Here is a 20,120-nt window from a genome sequence, read left to right as displayed (position 1 = left end):
CACTCGCGGGCCGGCGAGTGGCCGTCACGCACGACGCGGGCAGAGCAACGTCGCCGAAGCGCATGGTGGCACAGACCGTGCCGCCGGCACCCGGCACGGCATGGGAACGGCACCGCGACGAAACCATGCTCCGCAACGTGTTCCGCTGCGCTTTCGTTCCGGAGGAACGGCACGCGGAACGCCGGCTGCCGCGCTGCTGGTGCTCTAAGGCCTTCATGTATATTTTACTTTGCTAGTGTGAATGCAATCTGATCCTTCGTGTATATATTAATCAGGTCTTCATGTGTTTAGGTGCAAATTTATTAGGGAAAAGTAAAAATATGTGAAATTTACATCACATGATTCACATTATTTTCTTTTATCGTATGATTATTAAAATGGAATATATGAAATATATCAGTGAGTTATAATAATATTATCAAAAATTGGAGTTAAAATGGGGAAATGGGTTGCCCATAGAAAATTATTCATGCGATAGAGTATAGATCATGCAATTAATCAGAAATTAAGGATTGGAGTTGATAAAACTTGACATTATGCACATACAACAACCAATCAAACCTATGAGACTACAAGAGTTTATTAGTAGTTTCGAACAGTTTCCTAAATGTCGTTGTGCTTGCTTGAATTGTGTTTGTTCTTTCTCAAAGAACTCCTGATGAGCTTTGCTGTGAATATCATTCTAACAGCGGCCAGAACGTGGCCTCAATTGCACTCTCATTCTCAACTTGGTTTATTATTAATGTTGGATATCAAGTCAATTATCTCCCAAAGTTTATGCACTCTCTTTGCCCATTGCATGTCATCGGCTCCTCAGAAGCGTCGACACAGTATTTCTAGTGGAACAAATTTTGTATTAAAGGAAAACTCACATTTCGTGTATATAATTAAGTCATAGAAGTGATTTATGGTGATGCGTCATGCTTTTATACTACTAGTCGTCTACTACTATATTGCGTTTTAGACCATCTCCAATGATACACTAAAACCTAAAATGGGATAGGTATTTAGTTCCAATAGTACTCATAAACCAATCTCATTTTTAGTTTTTGAGAAAAAATACATATATTTAGGTTTACACTAAACCAAAACTTAAAAGTTTTTCAAATTTTGTGAGTAAATAAGACATAATATAGAGAATATCCTTTTAAGTTTGAGTTTAGTATAAATGGTTGGAGTAAAATCATATTTAATGTGACATTTATACTAAAATATGTTTGAGTTTAGTGTAAATGACTGAAGATGTTGTTAGAGCATCCACAATAGTGGAGCCCAAGTCCAAGAAACTTGGTCCGGCCACAAAAAACTTGTCCACCCCAATAGTGGACAAGCCCAAGCCACAATTTTTTTTTCATTTTGGTTATATTTTTATTTAACTAGAATAAAAATTATCGGACTATAATAAATAAAAAAAATTGCATAATTTAACAAAAAAAATTAAAACCAAATTTTCGTTGTATTATATAAAGGGAAAAATTATACAACAAAAATTATTGACGTCACAAAAATAACACCGCGAATGCATATCATGATGTGCCCTCTTCCTTATGATTCCAGACCTCTTCAGCCAAATCAGCCTATAGTGTCGTATGTGATGTTTCCCTCCGCATATCGGTTAACCGCTGAATCAACTATGTATTAGTACGCGGTACACCCATCTGCAGGGGGGCGGTGGCAATACCGTGACTTGTAGTAGCCCCATCTTCTGGTGTCCAGCGCTCTGCAGCAAATCCTTCATCATCTATTATCATATTGTGCAATATGATACATGCATACATGATGTCGGCGACATTATTTTCGTGCCATTGTCGTACCGGACACTGTAGAATGGCCAATCGCGATTGGAGGACACCAAAAGCTCGCTCAACATCCTTCCTAGCACCCTCTTGTTTTAGCGCGAAATAGGATTGCTTCGGCCCAACCGGTTGGCGGATCGTCTTGACAAACACGGGCCAGCGAGGATATATCCCATCGGCCAAATAGTATGCCATGTTGTACTGCATGCCGTTGGCCACGAATCTGACTTGCGGACCCTCACCCTGACACTCGTCATTGAAGAGATGCGACGACTGTAGAACGTAGATATCGTTGTTCGACCCAGCGACACCAAAAATACGCATGTCAGATTCGCAAACGGTAGTCAGCAATCGTGGGGTATCTCCCTTTGAATCCAGAAGTGAATTGCCCCTTCCAAGCCACCGGGCAGTTCCTCCACTCCCAGTGCATGCAATCGATGCTGCCCAACATCCCGGAAAATGGTGCACAGTCCTGTGCATATGTATCAATCTCTGGCATTCATCGGCTTTTGGCTTCCGTAAATACCCCGGACCAAAGATATCCTTGACGCCCCTACAAAACTGTCTCAGCGTCTCTAGGGTAGTCGTTCACCCATCTATAGATATTCGTCGAACATGTCAGCGGGCCCGGGATAGGCAAGCTGCTTAATTGCAGCGGTACACTTCTGATATGTTGACAAACCGACTCGGCCACTGGCATCACGTCGCAAGGTGAAGCACCTGAATCGCTGCGCCAAACACGTCGCTATATGGATGAAGAGTTGTGACAAACTCATATTTTCATAGGTGTAGTTGGTATGTTGAAGTGCTAAATGTCAATTTTATCACTCGAAATTGACTTCATCTAACCGATTATTATACCTTTGGAGTTCTATGTGTTTTGTTGAGTGTTCTAGGAAAGATAGCTGAAAAGAGGAGAAAATGGAGCATAAAGTGTTCAGAGGCAGCAGGGGCACGAAAAGAAGGACCCGGCCAGGTGGATTTACAGTGCAATAATCCGACCCGGCCGGGTAGAGCCAGAGTCCAGCAACGGTCCTAAAATGGGGACCCGGCCGGGTTAATTTATAGTTCAAAAATACAACCCGGCCGGGTAGGAGTGTCTGACGCGTCTGAAAGCTGAAAACACGATTTTTGAAGAGAATAAAAGAGAGAGAAAGGCTAGGGTTCGAGATATTCTGCACCTACCGCCTTCTACATTCACACACACCCCAAGAACACTTTAGAGAGAGAGATTTGAAGATTGAAGAGTCCACATCGGAAGATTGAAGCTTCATTCCATAAATCGATCTCACAGGAGTACTTAGTATCTTTATTTCATGTTTTTGTTGAATTCCTATGTGTTGAACATGGTTTTTGTCATGAGCATGAGTAGCTAAACATTTCTTGTAGAATTCTTGGTGATGATGCACTAATTTCATAGTTTTTATTCGATTGATTTTGTTCTTGCCTTGCTCTTGTAGTTATTTGATTATTCTTGGGTTTATTCCTTTCAATTGCTTGATCACCACTTGATTGTGTAGGATTAATTAGATTAATCGGAAGATGAAATAGTTAATCCGGAAATAAGAATAACTCACACCTTAATACAATAGAACTCGGGAGAGTTGAGGTTTTGAGTGAGGTCATTAACCTAATCAAACTATTGGGAGTTAGAGGTTTTAAGATTAGAAGGGGACTTCAATTCTAGCATCTAATCTACAGGTTTCTCACCTCGGGAGGGGGTTTAATCTATAATCGTGGTTGACTTAGTAACTCTAGAGACACCAAAAGGTAAGGCGAATCAATTGGATAAGAGCTTGGAATTGTGCATCGGATCCTTGAGTTCTACAATTTCTCCATATTATCCTTCATATCATTATCACACCGTGTTATCTTGTTCTTAATTGTTACTTGCCTATTATGTGCTTTTAGTAGTTGTTAGAACAAACCAAACTGCACTTGATTGTCTAGATAGTCGTTGATCTTTGATCGTGGTAGTTAAGTTGATACAAAATTGTCTCTGTGGGATACGATACTCTTGCTTACTGATTGCTACACTAGCCCCGTACACTTGCGGGTATTACTTGTGTTAAAATAAGTCGAGTCAAGTTTTTGGCGCCGTTGCCGGGGACAATTGTGTGTCATTATAGCTTAATATCGTGATAATAATTGAGATTACTAGTCTAGATTTTACTTGCTTTATTTTTTAATTTTTATTTTGAGTTTTCTAATAAATGTGTTTCCTTGTTCAGGGTGTATGCACACGCGTTCTAAAGGTCCACCTCTAGAGCCTATCGATCCCGAGATCGAAGCATCCAACAGAAGGAGGAACGCGCAGAGAAGGTTAAACCAAAGGATTTGGGTTTCTTCACCCGCTCACAGGCGTCTACCTTCTCCTATCCAGAGAACTCCATCACCCAGTCCATCTCCACCTCCATCACCTATCCAGTACGAGCCTCATTCTCCAATTCTAATGGAGAACGAAGGGGAGAACAACAATGAGGATCCTGTCATTCATCAACTCCGTATGCAGCTGGCTGCCATGCAGAGGCAATTGGATGAGCAGAACGTGAGGCCAGTGCCCGTACAAAATCAGTTTGCCTACAGACAGGTTACCAATCCACCAGTCAATAATGCGGGGATAGCGACCAACAGTTTTGAATTGAGACCGGGGTTGATAGATAGAGCAGAAGCAAACGCATTTGGTGGGACAGGCTCAGAAGATGCCAACAAGCACCTCACCAAGTTCATACAGATCAGCAACACAGTGAAGGCGAATGGGGTCACAGATGAGCAAGTCCGCCTCCGATTATTTCCACTCTCTTTGAAAGACGAGGCGAGGGACTGGTATGACAGCATGGGTCCTAATTCTGTGCCCACATGGGATGCAATGGTGGAGCTGTTCTTGGAGAAATACTATCCACCTAGTGAGGCACTCAAACGCCAAGCTGAGGTCATTCAATACAAGATGCACCCTCAGGAGAATATCATGGAGGCTTGGAAAAGGTTCAAGCAGCTGATGAGAAGATGCCCCAATCACGGGCTAACTCCGGGACAACAGATCTTAACCTTCTACAGGGGAGGCACGCTGGAAGCAATGCGTGAACTAAACATGAGGGCCGGAGGATCTCTCTTGAAATTGGGGGAAGCTGAAGCACTTGAAGTGATTGAAAGGGTGGCTTCAAATGATGATGGATGGAGAAACGACAGAGGCAAATCTTATAGGGTGGCATCCACCTCCGATAACGATAGGATGGATGCAATATCCAAGCAGCTGGAATTCATAACTGACAAGCTTGGGTATATGGGAACGAGTCAGGTTGGGACTGAGATGCAACAAGGAGTAGAAGATGTGAACTATGTTCATCAAGGTGGCAACAACAGAAATTTCAACAATTACCGCTCCAACCAAGGAGGAGGCAATTACAACCACTATGGGAACAAGGTGCATCCCAACTTGTCCTACGGGAACCCGAATAATGCCCTGCAACCACCACCCGGATTCCAGGTATCAAATGGCCAAATCGTAGAACCGAAGAAGGATGAGCTGAAAGATGTGCTAATGGCCTTTATGAAGCAAACGGGAGAGTGCATGAAGGACTCCAACAAACGGATAGTGCATGTTGAAGCTAATGTGAATGACCTGAATATTCACATGAAGAGCATCAATAACCAGATGAGCCAGATTTCACAGGTCGTGGGTATTCAGCATCAACCGGGCCAATTTCCATCACAAACGGTTGTAAATCCTAAAGACTTTAAGGATTGCAAAGCCATCAATCTTAGGAGTGGAAAGAGCTATGAGGGCCCAACCATGCCTACAGAGAAGGAGGGGATCTCTAAAGAAGAGAGCGTTGTAGAAGAAGTGGTGGAAGAAGAAGAAGCAGTGGAAGAGGTGCCGCCTCCTAAGGCGAGTACCGTGATACCTGCACCCCCTGCTGAGATCAAGATCCATTTTCCACAGCGCGTGCAGAAGAAGAAACTAGATGATCACTTCTCTAGGTTTCTTGACATATTCAGAAAGGTGCACATCAACATTCCGTTGGTAGAGGCGTTACAGCAAATGCCTAGCTATGCAAAATTTTTAAAGGAAGTGATCTCCAAGAAGCGGAGGTGGGTGGAGCACGAGACCGTCAACCTGACAGAGAGCTGCAGTGTTATTATCCAGAAGAAATTGCCCGCTAAGATGAAAGACCCTGGAAGCTTCACTATATCATGCATCGTGGGGGATAGCCAAGTGGGCAAGGCTCAATGTGATTTGGGAGCGAGCATTAACCTTATGCCTTTCTCATTCTTTCAGAAGTTGAAGATTGGGACACTGAGGCCCACTACCATCATACTCCAGATGGCCGACCGATCTGTGTCGTATCCTAGGGGGATTGTTGAAGATATACTCGTCAAAGTCAATAATTTCATATTCCCCGTGGATTTTGTGGTGCTTGATATGGAGGAAGACCGGCATGTCCCTCTCATCCTGGGAAGACCTTTCCTCGCTACAGGGAAGGCAATGATTGATGTGCAGAAGGGAGAGCTCACACTCCGACTTAATGATGAAAGCGTCACATTCTCTATCTACAATGCGATGCAAAGACATGATGACGAGGATGCAAAGAGAGTGGAGCACTGCAACATGGTTGAAGTGGTCGATGACTGTGTGAGAGGGATGGCCCGAACCATCTCTCCACAAGACCAATTGGAGCGATGCCTATCGCAATCTATCTTTTCTCCTTATTATACTGATGTTATTGAGCCTAATGATGAATTATTGAATTTTGTAGGAGCTCTTAACTCGGCAGAGGAAGTCCCAAGGTTTCAACAGAAATTTCAGCCATTAAGGGACCCAAATGAGGAGGAGAAGAAAGAGGAGCTTAAGCCGTTGCCATCACACCTTAAGTATGCATTTCTCGGGGAGAATGCTACTTATCCGGTAATTGTATCATCCTCACTCAATACTAATGAACTTGATAAATTGCTAAGAGTACTTAGGAAGCATAGGGGTGCAATTGGGTGGTCTATCTCGGACTTTAAGGGGATAAGTCCTACGGTTTGTATGCATAGAATTCTCCTAGAAGAGAGGTCTAAACCCAAAGCTCAAAACCAAAGGAGACTTAACCCAATAATGCGAGAGGTTGTTAGGAAGGAGGTGTTGAAGTGGTTAGATGTCGGGATTGTTTATGCTATATCGGACAGTGATTGGGTAAGTCCTACCCAAGTGGTAGCTAAGAAATGGGGAATGACAGTAGTGAAAGGGGGAGATGATGAAATGATAGCCACTAGGTTGGTGACCGGGTGGAGAGTATGCATAGATTATAGAGCCCTCAATGCTGCGACTAGAAAAGACCATTTTCCCCTCCCATTCATTGACCAGATGTTAGATAGGTTGGCGGGGTATGAGTATTATTGCTTTTTAGATGGCTACTCCGGATATAATCAGATCTTGATTGCCCTAGAGGATCAATATAAATCTGCTTTTATTTGTCCTTATGGTGTTTATGCTTTCAGGAGAATGTCATTTGGCCTTTGCAATGCCCCCGCCACCTTTCAGAGGTGTATGATGTCCATCTTTCACGACATGGTGGAAGATATTATGGAAGTATTTATGGACGACTTCTCCGTCTATAGTAGCTCCTTTGATCATTGTTTAGAAAATCTAACCCGTGTTTTACAGAGGTGTGAAGAAACAAACTTGGTGCTCAATTGGGAGAAGTGCCATTTTATGGTGAGAGACGGTATTGTGCTTGGGCACAAGATCTCTGCAGGAGGACTCGAGGTGGACATGGCCAAGATAGTGGCTATTGAGCAGTTGCCACCACCATCCAATGAGAAAGCTGTGAGGAGTTTCCTTGGACACGCCGGGTTCTACAGGCGTTTTATTAAGGATTTTTCTAAGATAGCAAGGCCTTTATGTCATTTACTTGCTAAGGATGTAAAGTTTGAATTTTCTCTTGAATGTTTGCAGGCATTTGAGACATTAAAGAAGGCGCTTGTGAGTGCACCCGTGCTCATCTCACCGGATTGGTCACAGCCGTTCGAGATAATGTGTGATGCTAGTGATATAGCCGTGGGCTCGGCTTTGGGGCAGAAAAGAGACAAGCTATTCAGGGTGATCTACTATGCAAGCCGGACACTGGATCCGGCACAGGAAAATTATACTACTATAGAAAAGGAGATGTTGGCAGTTGTATACTCGTTCGACAAGTTCCGTCCCTACCTCATCGGGGCGAAGACTATTGTGTTCACAGACCATGCCGCCACCCGCCACCTATTGGCCAAGGTGGATGCCAAGCCGAGGTTGATAAGATGGGTCCTTTTACTGCAGGAATTTGATTTAGAGATCCGGGACCGGAAGGGATGCGAGAATGTGGTGGCTGACCACTTATCAAGATTGGAGCACTGTTTTGAAGGTGAAAGTCTGAAGATGCCCATCAATGAATAATTTCCCGATGAGCATCTGTTCTTTGCTCAAGGCTCATCTCCGTGGTACGCAGATATTGTGAACTTTTTAGTGGCAAGAGTCGTCCCCGAAGAGTACAAGGCATATCAAAAGAAGAAGTTCTTCCACGACGTCAAGTTCTACTTTTGGGACGAGCCGTTCTTGTTTAGGCGATGTGCCGACATGGTGATAAGAAGATGCATTCCCGAAGATGAATGGGAACTTGTGATGAGGAAATGTCACTCTAGTCCTAGTGGAGGACATTTTGGAGCCAACTGAACGGCGATGAAAGTGCTTCAATGCGGTCTTTATTGGCCAAGTATATATGGGGATTGTCAAACATTTGTGCTTCATTGCAATGAATGTCAAAGGACCGGGGGAGTTTCAAAGAAGAAAGAGATGCCTTTGACTACTATTGTGGAGGTGGAGCTTTTTGATGTATGGGGGATCGACTTTATGGGTCCCTTTCCACCTTCATCCGGGCATCAATACATACTCTTGGCGATTGACTATGTCTCAAGGTGGGTAGAGGCTATCCCCACCCACGCCAATTCCTCCAAGGTCGTGATTATCTTTGTGCAAAAGAACATCTTCACAAGATTCGGGGCTCCAAGAGCTTTGATTAGCGATGGAGGGTCCCACTTCAAGAATAGGTGGCTCGAGCTCGTGTTACAAAAATTTGGTGTCAAGCACTGAATTACTACCCCTTATCACCCTCAAGCAAATGGTCAAACGGAGCTAGCTAATAGAGAGATAAAGGGGATACTTGAGAAGACGGTGAATGCTAATAGGAAAGATTGGTCTATGAAGCTCGATGATGCTCTTTGGGCATATAGGACGGCGTACAAGACGCCGATTGGCATGTCACCATATCAATTGGTGTTTGGCAAATCCTGCCATCTTCCCGTGGAGCTAGAACATAAGTCTTATTGGGCGGTGAAGCAATTCAATGCCGATTACTACAAGGCGGGGAAGGAGAGACAACTCCACCTTAACCTTCTTGACGAGTTTAGAAATGAGGCATTTGAGAACTCTTCCATCTATAAGGAGCGTCTCAAAAACTATCATGACAAGATGATCGAGAAGAGGGAGTTCTTCCCGGGGGATTCCGTGCTACTCTTCAATGCTCGAATGAAGCTCTTCCCCGGAAAACTAAAATCCAAGTGGTCCGGACCGTTCAAGGTGAAGACGGTGATGAAGAATGGAGCCATAGAGCTTCAAGGAGATGATGGAAGAATTTTCACGGCCAATGGCCAAAACCTAAAGAAGTTCCATAGCTATGAGCAAAAGGAGGAGGTGTTCGTGCTTACCTTGGAACACTCCCAATGAGCTTGCAAAACGTCGAGCATGCGACGTTAAAAAGTTGCGCTATAGGGGAGGCAACCCTTAATAGGTAATTTTATTGCTTTTGTGTGTGGTTGTGGTTTATTGTGTTTTGGCTTGTTTGCTTTTTGTTCCTTTTCTTTGGTGTGTTTGTTTCCTCCTTCATCTAGTATTAGATCTTTCTAACTCTCAGTCGGAGTGGCTTCCTCTTGGAATTTTGGAATTGGGACTTGTGGTGTTTGAGTTTGGTGCAGGGCTTGGAAAGGAAAAGAAGCATTAGGCGGCAGAAACCTCCCAAAAATTGCAACCCGGCCGGGTTAATTTTCAGTGCAAAAATTAGACCCGGCCGGGTCTGGTTTGCAAATCGTCTTAAGTCAGGAAGGGGACAAAAATTGCAACCCGGCCGGGTTAATTTCCAGTTCAAAATTTCGACCCGGCCGGGTAGGAGTGGCGCGTCAGAGAAGAATCCAAAAGTGCAACCCGGCCGGGTTAATTTTTAGTTCAAAAATTCGACCCGGCCGGGTCCGTATGCGCGAGCCCTATCTGTTTAAGGTACGAATTCTTTTTCTCTTCCTTCCATACCAGCCGCTTCTCTCTCTCAACAATCTTCTCACCCACAATCTTCTATCTAAACCCTCTCACCCACAATCTTCTCTCAATCCCACACAATTCCCTCCACCCATCTCTTATACTTGTGATTTGGAAGAGTTTCACCGATTAATTTGCGGATTTTGGCAAATTGCACAAGAATTTCAACAATTTTCTCCTTCTAAACAACCAAGGTATGTTTTCTCTTTTCCACCCCTCTAGTTCACGAAATTATTGCTACGCATTTAGTTGGGTTTGAAGTTTATGGAACATTTGAGTTGAATTTGATAAGTATGGTGCTTGAGATGTGAAATATGCCTATAATTGTTGAATTGCTTGTGGGTATAGCCTTCAATTAGGAATGGGTATGGTTGAATCGTTGAATTGCATGTTGAATTGCTTGAGATTTAATTTGTTGAAATATACCAATATGCTTGGTTTTGAATTATAACTTGATAATGTGAGCTTTGGCGTAGGGATTGAGTCTATCTCCCTAATTCATGTTAACTGTTTTATTTGAATTTTAGAGATTGAGTCTATCTTTCTAAAGTTCATCTTCTTTGTTGCCCTATATGATTGAGATATCAATATGATTGAGATTGGAAATTGGTTTGTTGGGTGCTTGATGAAAGGTATAGGGATCGAGTCTATCTCCCTAATTTTGATGTTATAGCTTTTGATCTTAGGAATTGAGTCTATCTTACTAATTTCACCTTGTTTTTGTTTATAAACCCTTAAGTGTGGACTAAAGTTTGGGGGAGTTGGCTCCTTGTTGTGGTTGATTTCAGGTACAATTTCAGATGGCCAACTTTGCTAACCCTCGGGCTTTGAATGTGAACTTAAGAAACAGAGATGAGAAGAACAGATGGGCAGCATTGGCACTTTTGGATAGTATGCCGTCCCAGTACCCGGTGGTTGACTTACTCACCGATATGGGCATTCAGGAATCTTGGGAAACGCTCAGGGAAGCGGGCCACCTTAACTTTCTCTTTGCACACCGCTATGGATCTTACAAGGCTTTAACCTTGGAGTTCCTATCCACTCTCCAAGTGAATTACATCAACAGAGTATTGGTCTCCATCACTTTTCGCTTGGACAATGTCGCCCACACTCTCACTTTGGCGGAGTTCAACTCTATCTTTGAGTTACTCGATGACAATGAGGAAGGGTATACTGAAGAGCCTCAGGATTATGACAGGCACGACTTCTGGGGTCGCATTACATTAGATGAGGCTACGTCTAGCCATGGCCCTACTTTTACCCCATCCCGTGCCAAAATCAACTCCATTCAGAACCCGGTGTTGAGATACATGGCCAAGGCTTTGGTTTGTTTCCCGTTAGCACATAAGGAACTGGGAAGCATTTCCCAAGATATTCTCTTCATGCTATGGGGCATGTTGGCCCATCGAAGAATCAATACTGGATACTATATGATCAAACATTTGGAGAGACATGCGAAGAAGAAAAGTGGGAAATTATGCTGTGGAGGTGTGATCACCCGCTTGGCCCTTCATTTTGAAGTTGACATAGAGGAGCGTCACCCAGATTCGGGGAGCATGTCAATCGATTGGGACATTCTGAAGAAATCAGGCATAATCACTGTGGACAGCAGGGGCGCCGGGTACTTTGTTATAGACCCGAATACGTTCTTCAGATTCCCCTCCCCTCAGTTAACCGCGGTTGGAGGGTGGACCTATCAGGCCAACTGGAGGATGAACTCCGAGGATCATATGGCGAGAATTGCAAGTGACCCCCCACAGGGCGAAGGATTTACAGGTCAGCGGCCAATGCGTGTGGGCACACATCACTTCCCACGCCCAGAGATACCCGACGAGCCCCTACTCGTTCAGGAAGATAATCCGTCCACGGAAGAAGATGAAGAGGAGGCCGAGTCCAGCCAGCCAAAGAGGAGACGTCCGGTTGGACGACCATCCAGGGACAGCCGATTGGCGGAGATAGTTGAAGGGATTCGAGGCATACATCTTGAACAACAACGGTTGAGGGATGAGAACCAAATCTGGAGGGCCCAGCAGGAGTCCCGACTAGATTCCTTTGGGGAGCGGATAGACCACCTACAAGCTCAAGGTGACGCTAGGTGGGCGGAGGAGCAGGCCTTCTACCGTGCTTACTACGCGAGATTTCCTCCACCTTCCGACTAGAGGTATCCCACCCCATCCACTTCTTTTCAAACTTATTCATTCCTTCGTATTGAATAAGTTTGGGGGAGTCTGACGTGGATTGGTGGTGCTCCCATTCCTTCATGCTGTGCCCTCTTCCTTATGATTCCAGACCTCTTCAGCCAAATCAGCCTACAGTGTCGTATGTGATGTTTCCCTCCGCATATCGGTTAACCGCTGAATCAACTATGTATTAGTACGCGGTACACCCATCTGCAGGGGGGCGGTGGCAATACCGTGACTTGTAGTAGCCCCATCTTCTGGTGTCCAGCACTCTGCAGCAAATCCTTCATCATCTATTATCATATTGTGCAATATGATACATGCATACATGATGTCGGCGACATTATTTTCGTGCCATTGTCGTACCGGACACTGTAGAATGGCCAATCGCGATTGGAGGACACCAAAAGCTCGCTCAACATCCTTCCTAGCACCCTCTTGTTTTAGCGCGAAATAGGATTGCTTCGGCCCAACCGGTTGGCGGATCGTCTTGACAAACACGGGCCAGCGAGGATATATCCCATTGGCCAAATAGTATGCCATGTTGTACTGCGTGCCGTTGGCCACGAATCTGACTTGCGGACCCTCACCCTGACACTCGTCATTGAAGAGATGCGACGACTGTAGAACGTAGATATCGTTGTTCGACCCAGCGACACCAAAAATACGCATGCCAGATTCGCAAACGGTAGTCAGCAATCGTGGGGTATCTCCCTTTGAATCCAGAAGTGAATTGCCCCTTCCAAGCCACCGGGCAGTTCCTCCACTCCCAGTGCATGCACTCGATGCTGCCCAACATCCCGGAAAATGGTGCACAGTCCTGTGCATATGTATCAATCTCTGGTATTCATCGGCTTTTGGCTTCCGTAAATACCCGGACCAAAGATATCCTTGACGCCCCTACAAAACTGTCTCAGCGTCTCTAGGGTAGTCGTTCACACATCTATAGATATTCGTCGAACATGTCAGCGGGCCCGGGATAGGCAAGCTGCTTAATTGCAGCGGTATACTTCTGATATGTTGACAAACCGACTCGGCCGCTGGCATCACGTCGCAAGGTGAAGCACCTGAATCGCTGCGCAAAACACGTCGCTATATGGATGAAGAGTTGTTGCGACATTCTGAATCGCCAGCGGAAAATCTCAGGTGGATAACGGGGTTATCGCCGAAGTAGTCTTCCATCAACCGCTGGTCGGCCCCGACATGGTCACGGCAGATTGTCCGCCGATGATGGATCGGCCGAGGGACTGCCGCCGCCGCTTCCGCCTCGTCAGCTTCACGTTGCACCGCTGCAACCAGTTCATCAAACTCCCCATCAATCGCTTGTTGATACGCTTCATCGTCGGAATCCATTTTTTGAAAGTAGAATTGAGATAAATTAAAAAGAGTAGTGGAGATTGGAATGGGGTAGAAAAATTGGTGTACTAATAAAAAATAAGAATAAAAAAATCGAATTGGGCCGGCCAACGGCCCGGCCAGGCCACCTGTGTGGCGCTCCCATGGTCTCCCCCTCCCCCCGGCCGAGGCTCTTGGTGGCCTCAGCAATAGGGAGCTGCGGCCCAGTGGCCGGGAACCGCGACTCCTGTGGATGCTCTTAAAACTGTTATTTATGGACTATTGGTCCACTCTTGTGACTTGAGACTTTTATTAAAAAAGAAAAATAATTAAGGTTTTAGAGCATCTCCAGTGGGCGGACATCCCACTAGGACATCCACTAGGACATCCCAAAAACACCTCCTGCCACGTCACTAGGACTTCCCATCCCACTGCCACGTCACTAGGACATCCCATGCACAATCCGCCCTTCTCATCCCCCTTCCCACTAGGACATCCCGCAATTAAAAAAAATCATACATTAACAAATAAAACAATTAACATTTACGGAAATAAAATTTGACCGAGAATACGAACGGGAAAAATTAACAACTTCATCGGAAAAAACATACATGATTCGAAAAAAAAAATTACATACTAATAAAAAAAACTTCATACATTATCACGTCAACCCCTCCGAGTCCAAACCTCTTCGATGATATCCTGCTGAAGTCGAACATGGGCATCTGTTTGCCGCATGTCGGCAAATGCACGCAGCCGCGCGACCTCTCCATGAGGTACCCCCATATTCACATTCGCGGTGGCCACGCCGTGACTTGGACCTGCACCCGTATCATCTTCGTTGGTCCACTGAGTCAGTTCCGCAGCTTCATTTTCGACAATCATGTTGTGCATTATGATACATGCGTACATGATATCGCCGATGTTGGGAATATACCACTGCCGTGCAGGACCCTTCACAACCGCCCACCGACTCTGGAGCACACCAAATGCCCGCTCCACATCCTTGCGCGCTGCTTCCTGGCGGCTCGCAAAGTATGTCTTCTTTTGTCCGAGCGGATGCTTGATTGACTTCACAAAGACGGGCCAGTTTGGGTATATCCCATCCGCCAAATAGTACCCCATATTATGCTGGTTGCCGTTGGCGACGAAACTGATGGCGGGACCAACGCCATTGCACTGAGCGTTGAACAGAGACGACGACTGGAGAACGTTGATGTCATTGTTGGACCCGGCGACTCCAAAATAAGCATGCCATATCCACAGCCGGTAGTCAGCTACAGCTTCAAGGATCATCGTGGGATGCTTGGCTTTGAAGCCGGTAGTGTACATCCCCTTCCAGGCGGCGGGGCAGTTCTTCCACTCCCAATGCATACAATCTATGCTGCCCAACATCCCAGGGAACCCGTGCACTGACCCATGCATATCTATCAGCATCTGGCAGTCTTCGGGGCTCGGACTCCGAAGATACCGCTCCCCGAATATCGCTCTCACGCCCGCGCAAAAATTCTGCAGACACTCGACGGCTGTCGACTCGCCAATGTGGAGGTACTCGTCAAACATGTCGGCCGCGCCTCCATACGCCAGTTGTCTGATTGCGACAGTGCACTTCTGCAAGGGCGTGAGTCCGGGTTTGCCAGCTGCATCCTCTCTGATCCTAAAATACAGGTATCTTCTCTCTAAAGCACCCACGATGTGCAGAAACAGCGGACGATGCATCCTAAAGCGTCGCCGGAATAAGGCTTTCCCAAAACGCGGTTGCGGAGCGAAGTAGTCCGCATACAACCGAATATGTGCAGCAATGTGGTCACGGGGTACTTGAGTTCGATGATAGATCGGCCGAGGTACCGCCGCCTGCTGCCGCCACTGCGACCTCTGTTGTAGCAGCCTCTCTATCACACCTTCAACAGCGACCTCTAACTCATTCTCGCTATCACTTTCACTAGACATTCTAGATATACTTGAAATTAGAGATGTAGAGAGAGAAACTTGTTAACATAAGTGGTGCGAATGAAATAAAATTCAACGAGCTGTATATATAGAGTTTTTTAAAAAAAAATTTAAAAACGGGACGTCCGACTGGGAGCCACAATGGCGGACGTCCGCCCGCCCGTCGCGCCAACGTCCGAGGACACCCGACGTCCTCACGGGACGTCCGTATCCGACCCTAAACGCCACAACGGCGGATGTCCCGGTCGCCCGTCGCGACGTCCGACCGGATGTTCGACCGGACGTCCGCCATTGGAGATGCTCTTAGTCATTTGAGGTAATAACAACAAGTGTCTCTTTGTAAGAGGACAAACGTGGGTACGAACATTTGTCAGTAACTCATATACCTATGTTATTTTTGAGAAAATATATATGGGTCTATTCACTATTTTTTTCTTTTTATAATACTCCCTCTTGTTAAAAATGAAATAGTTTTTCTTTTTGATTTGTCTCATTAAAAATAAAATATTTTAAAAAATGGAAATAATACTCTCTCTACTTTTTCTTCTCTCTTACTTTACTATCTCTTCATTAACTCACAAAATAACGCTACATAAAATCCTGTGACGAAAAATAAATGTTGCATATTTAATAGGACGGAGGGAGTATGTACTATCCGATTAGAGGAAGAATGTCAATCGGGTTAGCCAATCAAGTTTAGGCCTAATTCAATTTGATTGCTGGTCAATTGGGTGTCATGCACACAAGGCCACCCTTTTGTCTCTATTTTTAGTGTGAACTTCGTGATACTTATAAAATTAGCTTCTGAATCACAATTAAATTTTAATCGTTGTAAATTGAGTGCTATTAATTCTATTAGGTATTTTATACATCTTTATTATCTAATGTTGCCGCATTGCGCAAGGGATATTTCACAACAATTCAATGCATATAGCAAGGTTAATTTATCAACTTATTATATATGTGTACCAAATATGATATGGCCCACTACTTCTACAATTATTCTCCTAAAATAAATTATTATTGTTATACTCGCTTACCAAAAAAAAACTCAGTAAATTTAGCTGAAAGGTGGAGTATATTTTTCGAAGAACGATATAATTCGACACGGAATAGGACAATGTACATTGTACAAAGTTTTAATACACATAATTTAGCTGCATGTGCTACTGAACAGTATCAAAAGAGCAGTGGGGCGGACTCCGTCCATGCATCTGATTGGCTATCGTCCACCACTATAGCCATGCGGACGATGCCCGATGCATCGTCCACACCCTATACATCGTCCGCGGACAATGGCGTCGGAACACGAATCGTCCGCGGTATCGTCCGCCCCACCCCACTGCGGGTCACGTGGACGATACCGGGAAGGATGCAACACGTTTTCCTTTTTTTTAAACCCTCATTTCTCTTTCATTTCCCACACGAAGTCATTGCCGATGTCATGTATGCGTGCATCATCTTGCATAACATGATAGTCGAACCGAAAGGTAGAAGAGTCACCGGTTGGGACGATGATGAAGGTGTATCTAGCTCCAGCACGGCGGCCCCGCCCCACGTTCGAGGATTACCGTTGTACTTCAATGAGGTTCTATCTAGACAAGCCTCAATGCGCAACCAACAAGAACATGCTCAGCTTATGAACGACATGATTGAAGAAGTTTGAGACCGTAACCGTTGTTGAGAATTTGTAGTTTTTTTTATTTCGTAGTGTAATTTTGAATTTTAATGAAATGAAGTTTTTTTTTCCAATTTTTGTAGTGTTTTAAATATTTAAATAAATAAAATGCTTAGGGCGGACTATAGGGCATTCCACTGCACGTGGAAAGGTAGGGGGATGAAATGCTGATGCGGCGAAGCATAGAGCGCCCTATAGAGCGGACTATAGGGCGCCCACTGTGGATGCCCTAATTTATGTACCTACATCCATCAATCAAGTACAATTTTTAGGTGACTTTTATTTGCATTGAAATCTAATAACATACTCTATATTTGACTTGACAACAAACTTATATGCAAACCCTTACATTGTTCTCGATAAGAAGAAAATATTTCAATCTACTGTAACAATATTAAAGTTACACCACGATTAAAATTAATAACCTGAACAATGACTGGAAACCCCATGCTCATTAAAAGTACATATGATGTGTGCTGCTTTACCAAAATGGGTTAATTTGACATTTGCAATGTTTGTTCCAAAAGAGTAGCTAGCTGTCCTATCTAATGTAATAAATAAACAACATTATCTGTTTTGGATTAATTTCCTTAGAGCATCAGCAATGGAGGAGTCAAAACCGCGACGCCGATATTTCACTGACGCCGGTTCTGACGCCGAACCATTGCGACCGGCGTCGGCGAAATCGGCGTCAACTTCGGCGTGGCCATGCCGATTCGTGTGATGACGCCGGTTCTAACGCCGATCCTCACGGCGCCATTGTAGGCCCCGGATAGCGTCAGATTTTAATTTTTAATTTTTTTTTTCCGAAAACACTATATATACGCGCTTTGAACGTCATTTCCCGTATTTGTCTCGTAAATTAAATTCCGTATGTTGATACGATTGTAAATTAAATTATATAATTGTTATTAGTGATATGGATAGGTAGTGGGAAGGCTATGTGAGGACTATTTGATGTGACAAGCTGATGTGGCAGGAGAATTTTAGTGCTGATGATGTGGCAGTGTGAAGGCTATGTGAGGGCTATGTGAAGTCCAGTCTCATTGTGGATGCTCTTATGGAACGGTAAACCCACATAAATTAATCAATCAATCCTATTAAAAATAAAGCAGTTTTCCTCTTTTAGTTGTCTCAATAAATATAAAACATTTTTTAAAATAAAAATAACTTTATTTCTATTATTTCATCTCTCATACTTTATTCTTTCTTTATTTACTCACAACAACCCTATATAAAACTAAATGTTTTATATTAATTGATATAGAGGGATTAATATTTTTTTTTCAGATAAGGTGTTTTTAGTACACTACACACTGCTAACTGTTTACTGCAATGTTAAATCATTTGATTCGTCTCTGCCATTTTTACTATTTTTAGGGCAAAATGAATTAGTATAGCCCAACTGCCCAACTCATTATCTACATGACTACATCCCTCTCAATTTTTGTCGTTTTCAATCTCCTTTTTTTCTTTTTTATTATTGGTATTTAATTTTCAATAATTTTAACACCCTATTTCTAGGCTTCTCTCAGAGTCTCAATGGATTTGATTTGAGGAATACAAAAAGGTGTGCTCTAGTTGTATCTTTTATCCTCATCCACAAAAATCTTCATACAAGTTCCTAAATTTAGCTGCAGAAATGGAAGATTCCTACGGCGGCGGAAAGAAGGCGGTGGAAGAGGAGGATCTTCAAGAAGAGGAAGTGTGGGAAATGATCAATGCGAAAGAAGGCAACTTCAACCAACACAATCTTGCATGGCACGTTGGTGGCGGCGGAAACGAGTCCCCGCCGCCACCAAGGGTGTCTCGCCACCACCACTCAGCCCCCGTGGACATTCCCGGCTTGTCCAAGACTAAGAAAAGGTCTAAGAGAAGTGATTTTGATAGTCGGGTTGACGAGGACGAGGACGAGGAGGGGGAGGTGGCCCCACCGCATGAAGTGTTGGCGAAAAGGCTTGAGAGAACAAGGATTGCTTCACATTCAATGTGTGAAGGAGTTGGGAGGACTCTCAAAGGAAGAGACCTCAGCAAAACCAGGAATGCTATTTTAATCAAGACTGGTTTTATTGAATAGATTACAAAAACTTATCATGCAATATTATGTATTTAGAGCCTTAAATGCTTACCTAATCCAACTATCTTAATGGATAATGGCAAGGTCCAAGGTTATTTTTGTCATTTTGTAAGAGATTTTGTATTCTTGGCATGTTCCAAGCATATTAATGAAGGGATGATTTATACTCCCTCCTTCCCATTAAGTATACAACATTTGCTTTTCGGCACAGGATTTTACGTAGTCTTGTTTTGTGAGTTAATGAAGAGAGAGTAAAGTAAGAGAGAAGAAAAAGTAGAGAGAGTATTGTTTCTATTTTTAGAAACGTTTCATTTTTATTGGGACGGACCAAAAAGGAAAACGTTTCATTTCTAATGGGAATTTATAATGGGACAGAGATTTTATTTACGAAAGTAGGTGAATCAGCTAGTTTTTCAAGGATCCATACACTACCTCGAATTAGTAGTCTACATGGAGGTCTACACTGTCTCGTCAGGTACAATCAAGTACTCAATATTTAATTCGAGAAGTTAATGAATACAGATTGAAAATTAAACTTTTATGTTAACCACAATTAAAAGAAGCTCGCAACAAACTTTTACTGCTCCCTATTAATTGTCAAATTTTGCTATTTTTATTTGTCTCTCGTTAATTAGGCTATCCACAATGAGACGGATGATAGCGCGCCCGATGCATCGGACGCGCTATCGTCCGTCACTGTGGCACCGCGGACAACGGACGATGTGTCGTCTGCGCCCGACACTTAGTCCGCGAACGATAGGGCATCGTCCGAGTCATCGTC

At 44.0% G+C, this 20,120-nt stretch overlaps 1 protein-coding gene across 1 annotated transcript; it reads left to right on the top strand.

Moving 5' to 3' along the window:
- Window positions 1–18,904: 18,904 nt before the first annotated feature.
- On the top strand, window positions 18,905–19,339 carry LOC121787911. Its single transcript, XM_042186755.1, has one exon. The coding sequence runs from the start codon at window positions 18,905–18,907 to the stop codon at window positions 19,337–19,339; it is 435 nt and encodes a 144-aa protein (XP_042042689.1).
- Window positions 19,340–20,120: the final 781 nt, after the last annotated feature.

The sequence above is a fragment of the Salvia splendens genome, chromosome 22 (assembly GCF_004379255.2).
Source record: "Salvia splendens isolate huo1 chromosome 22, SspV2, whole genome shotgun sequence".
Classification (NCBI taxonomy): domain Eukaryota; kingdom Viridiplantae; phylum Streptophyta; class Magnoliopsida; order Lamiales; family Lamiaceae; genus Salvia; species Salvia splendens.
This window is presented reverse-complemented; position numbering and strand designations above follow the sequence as displayed.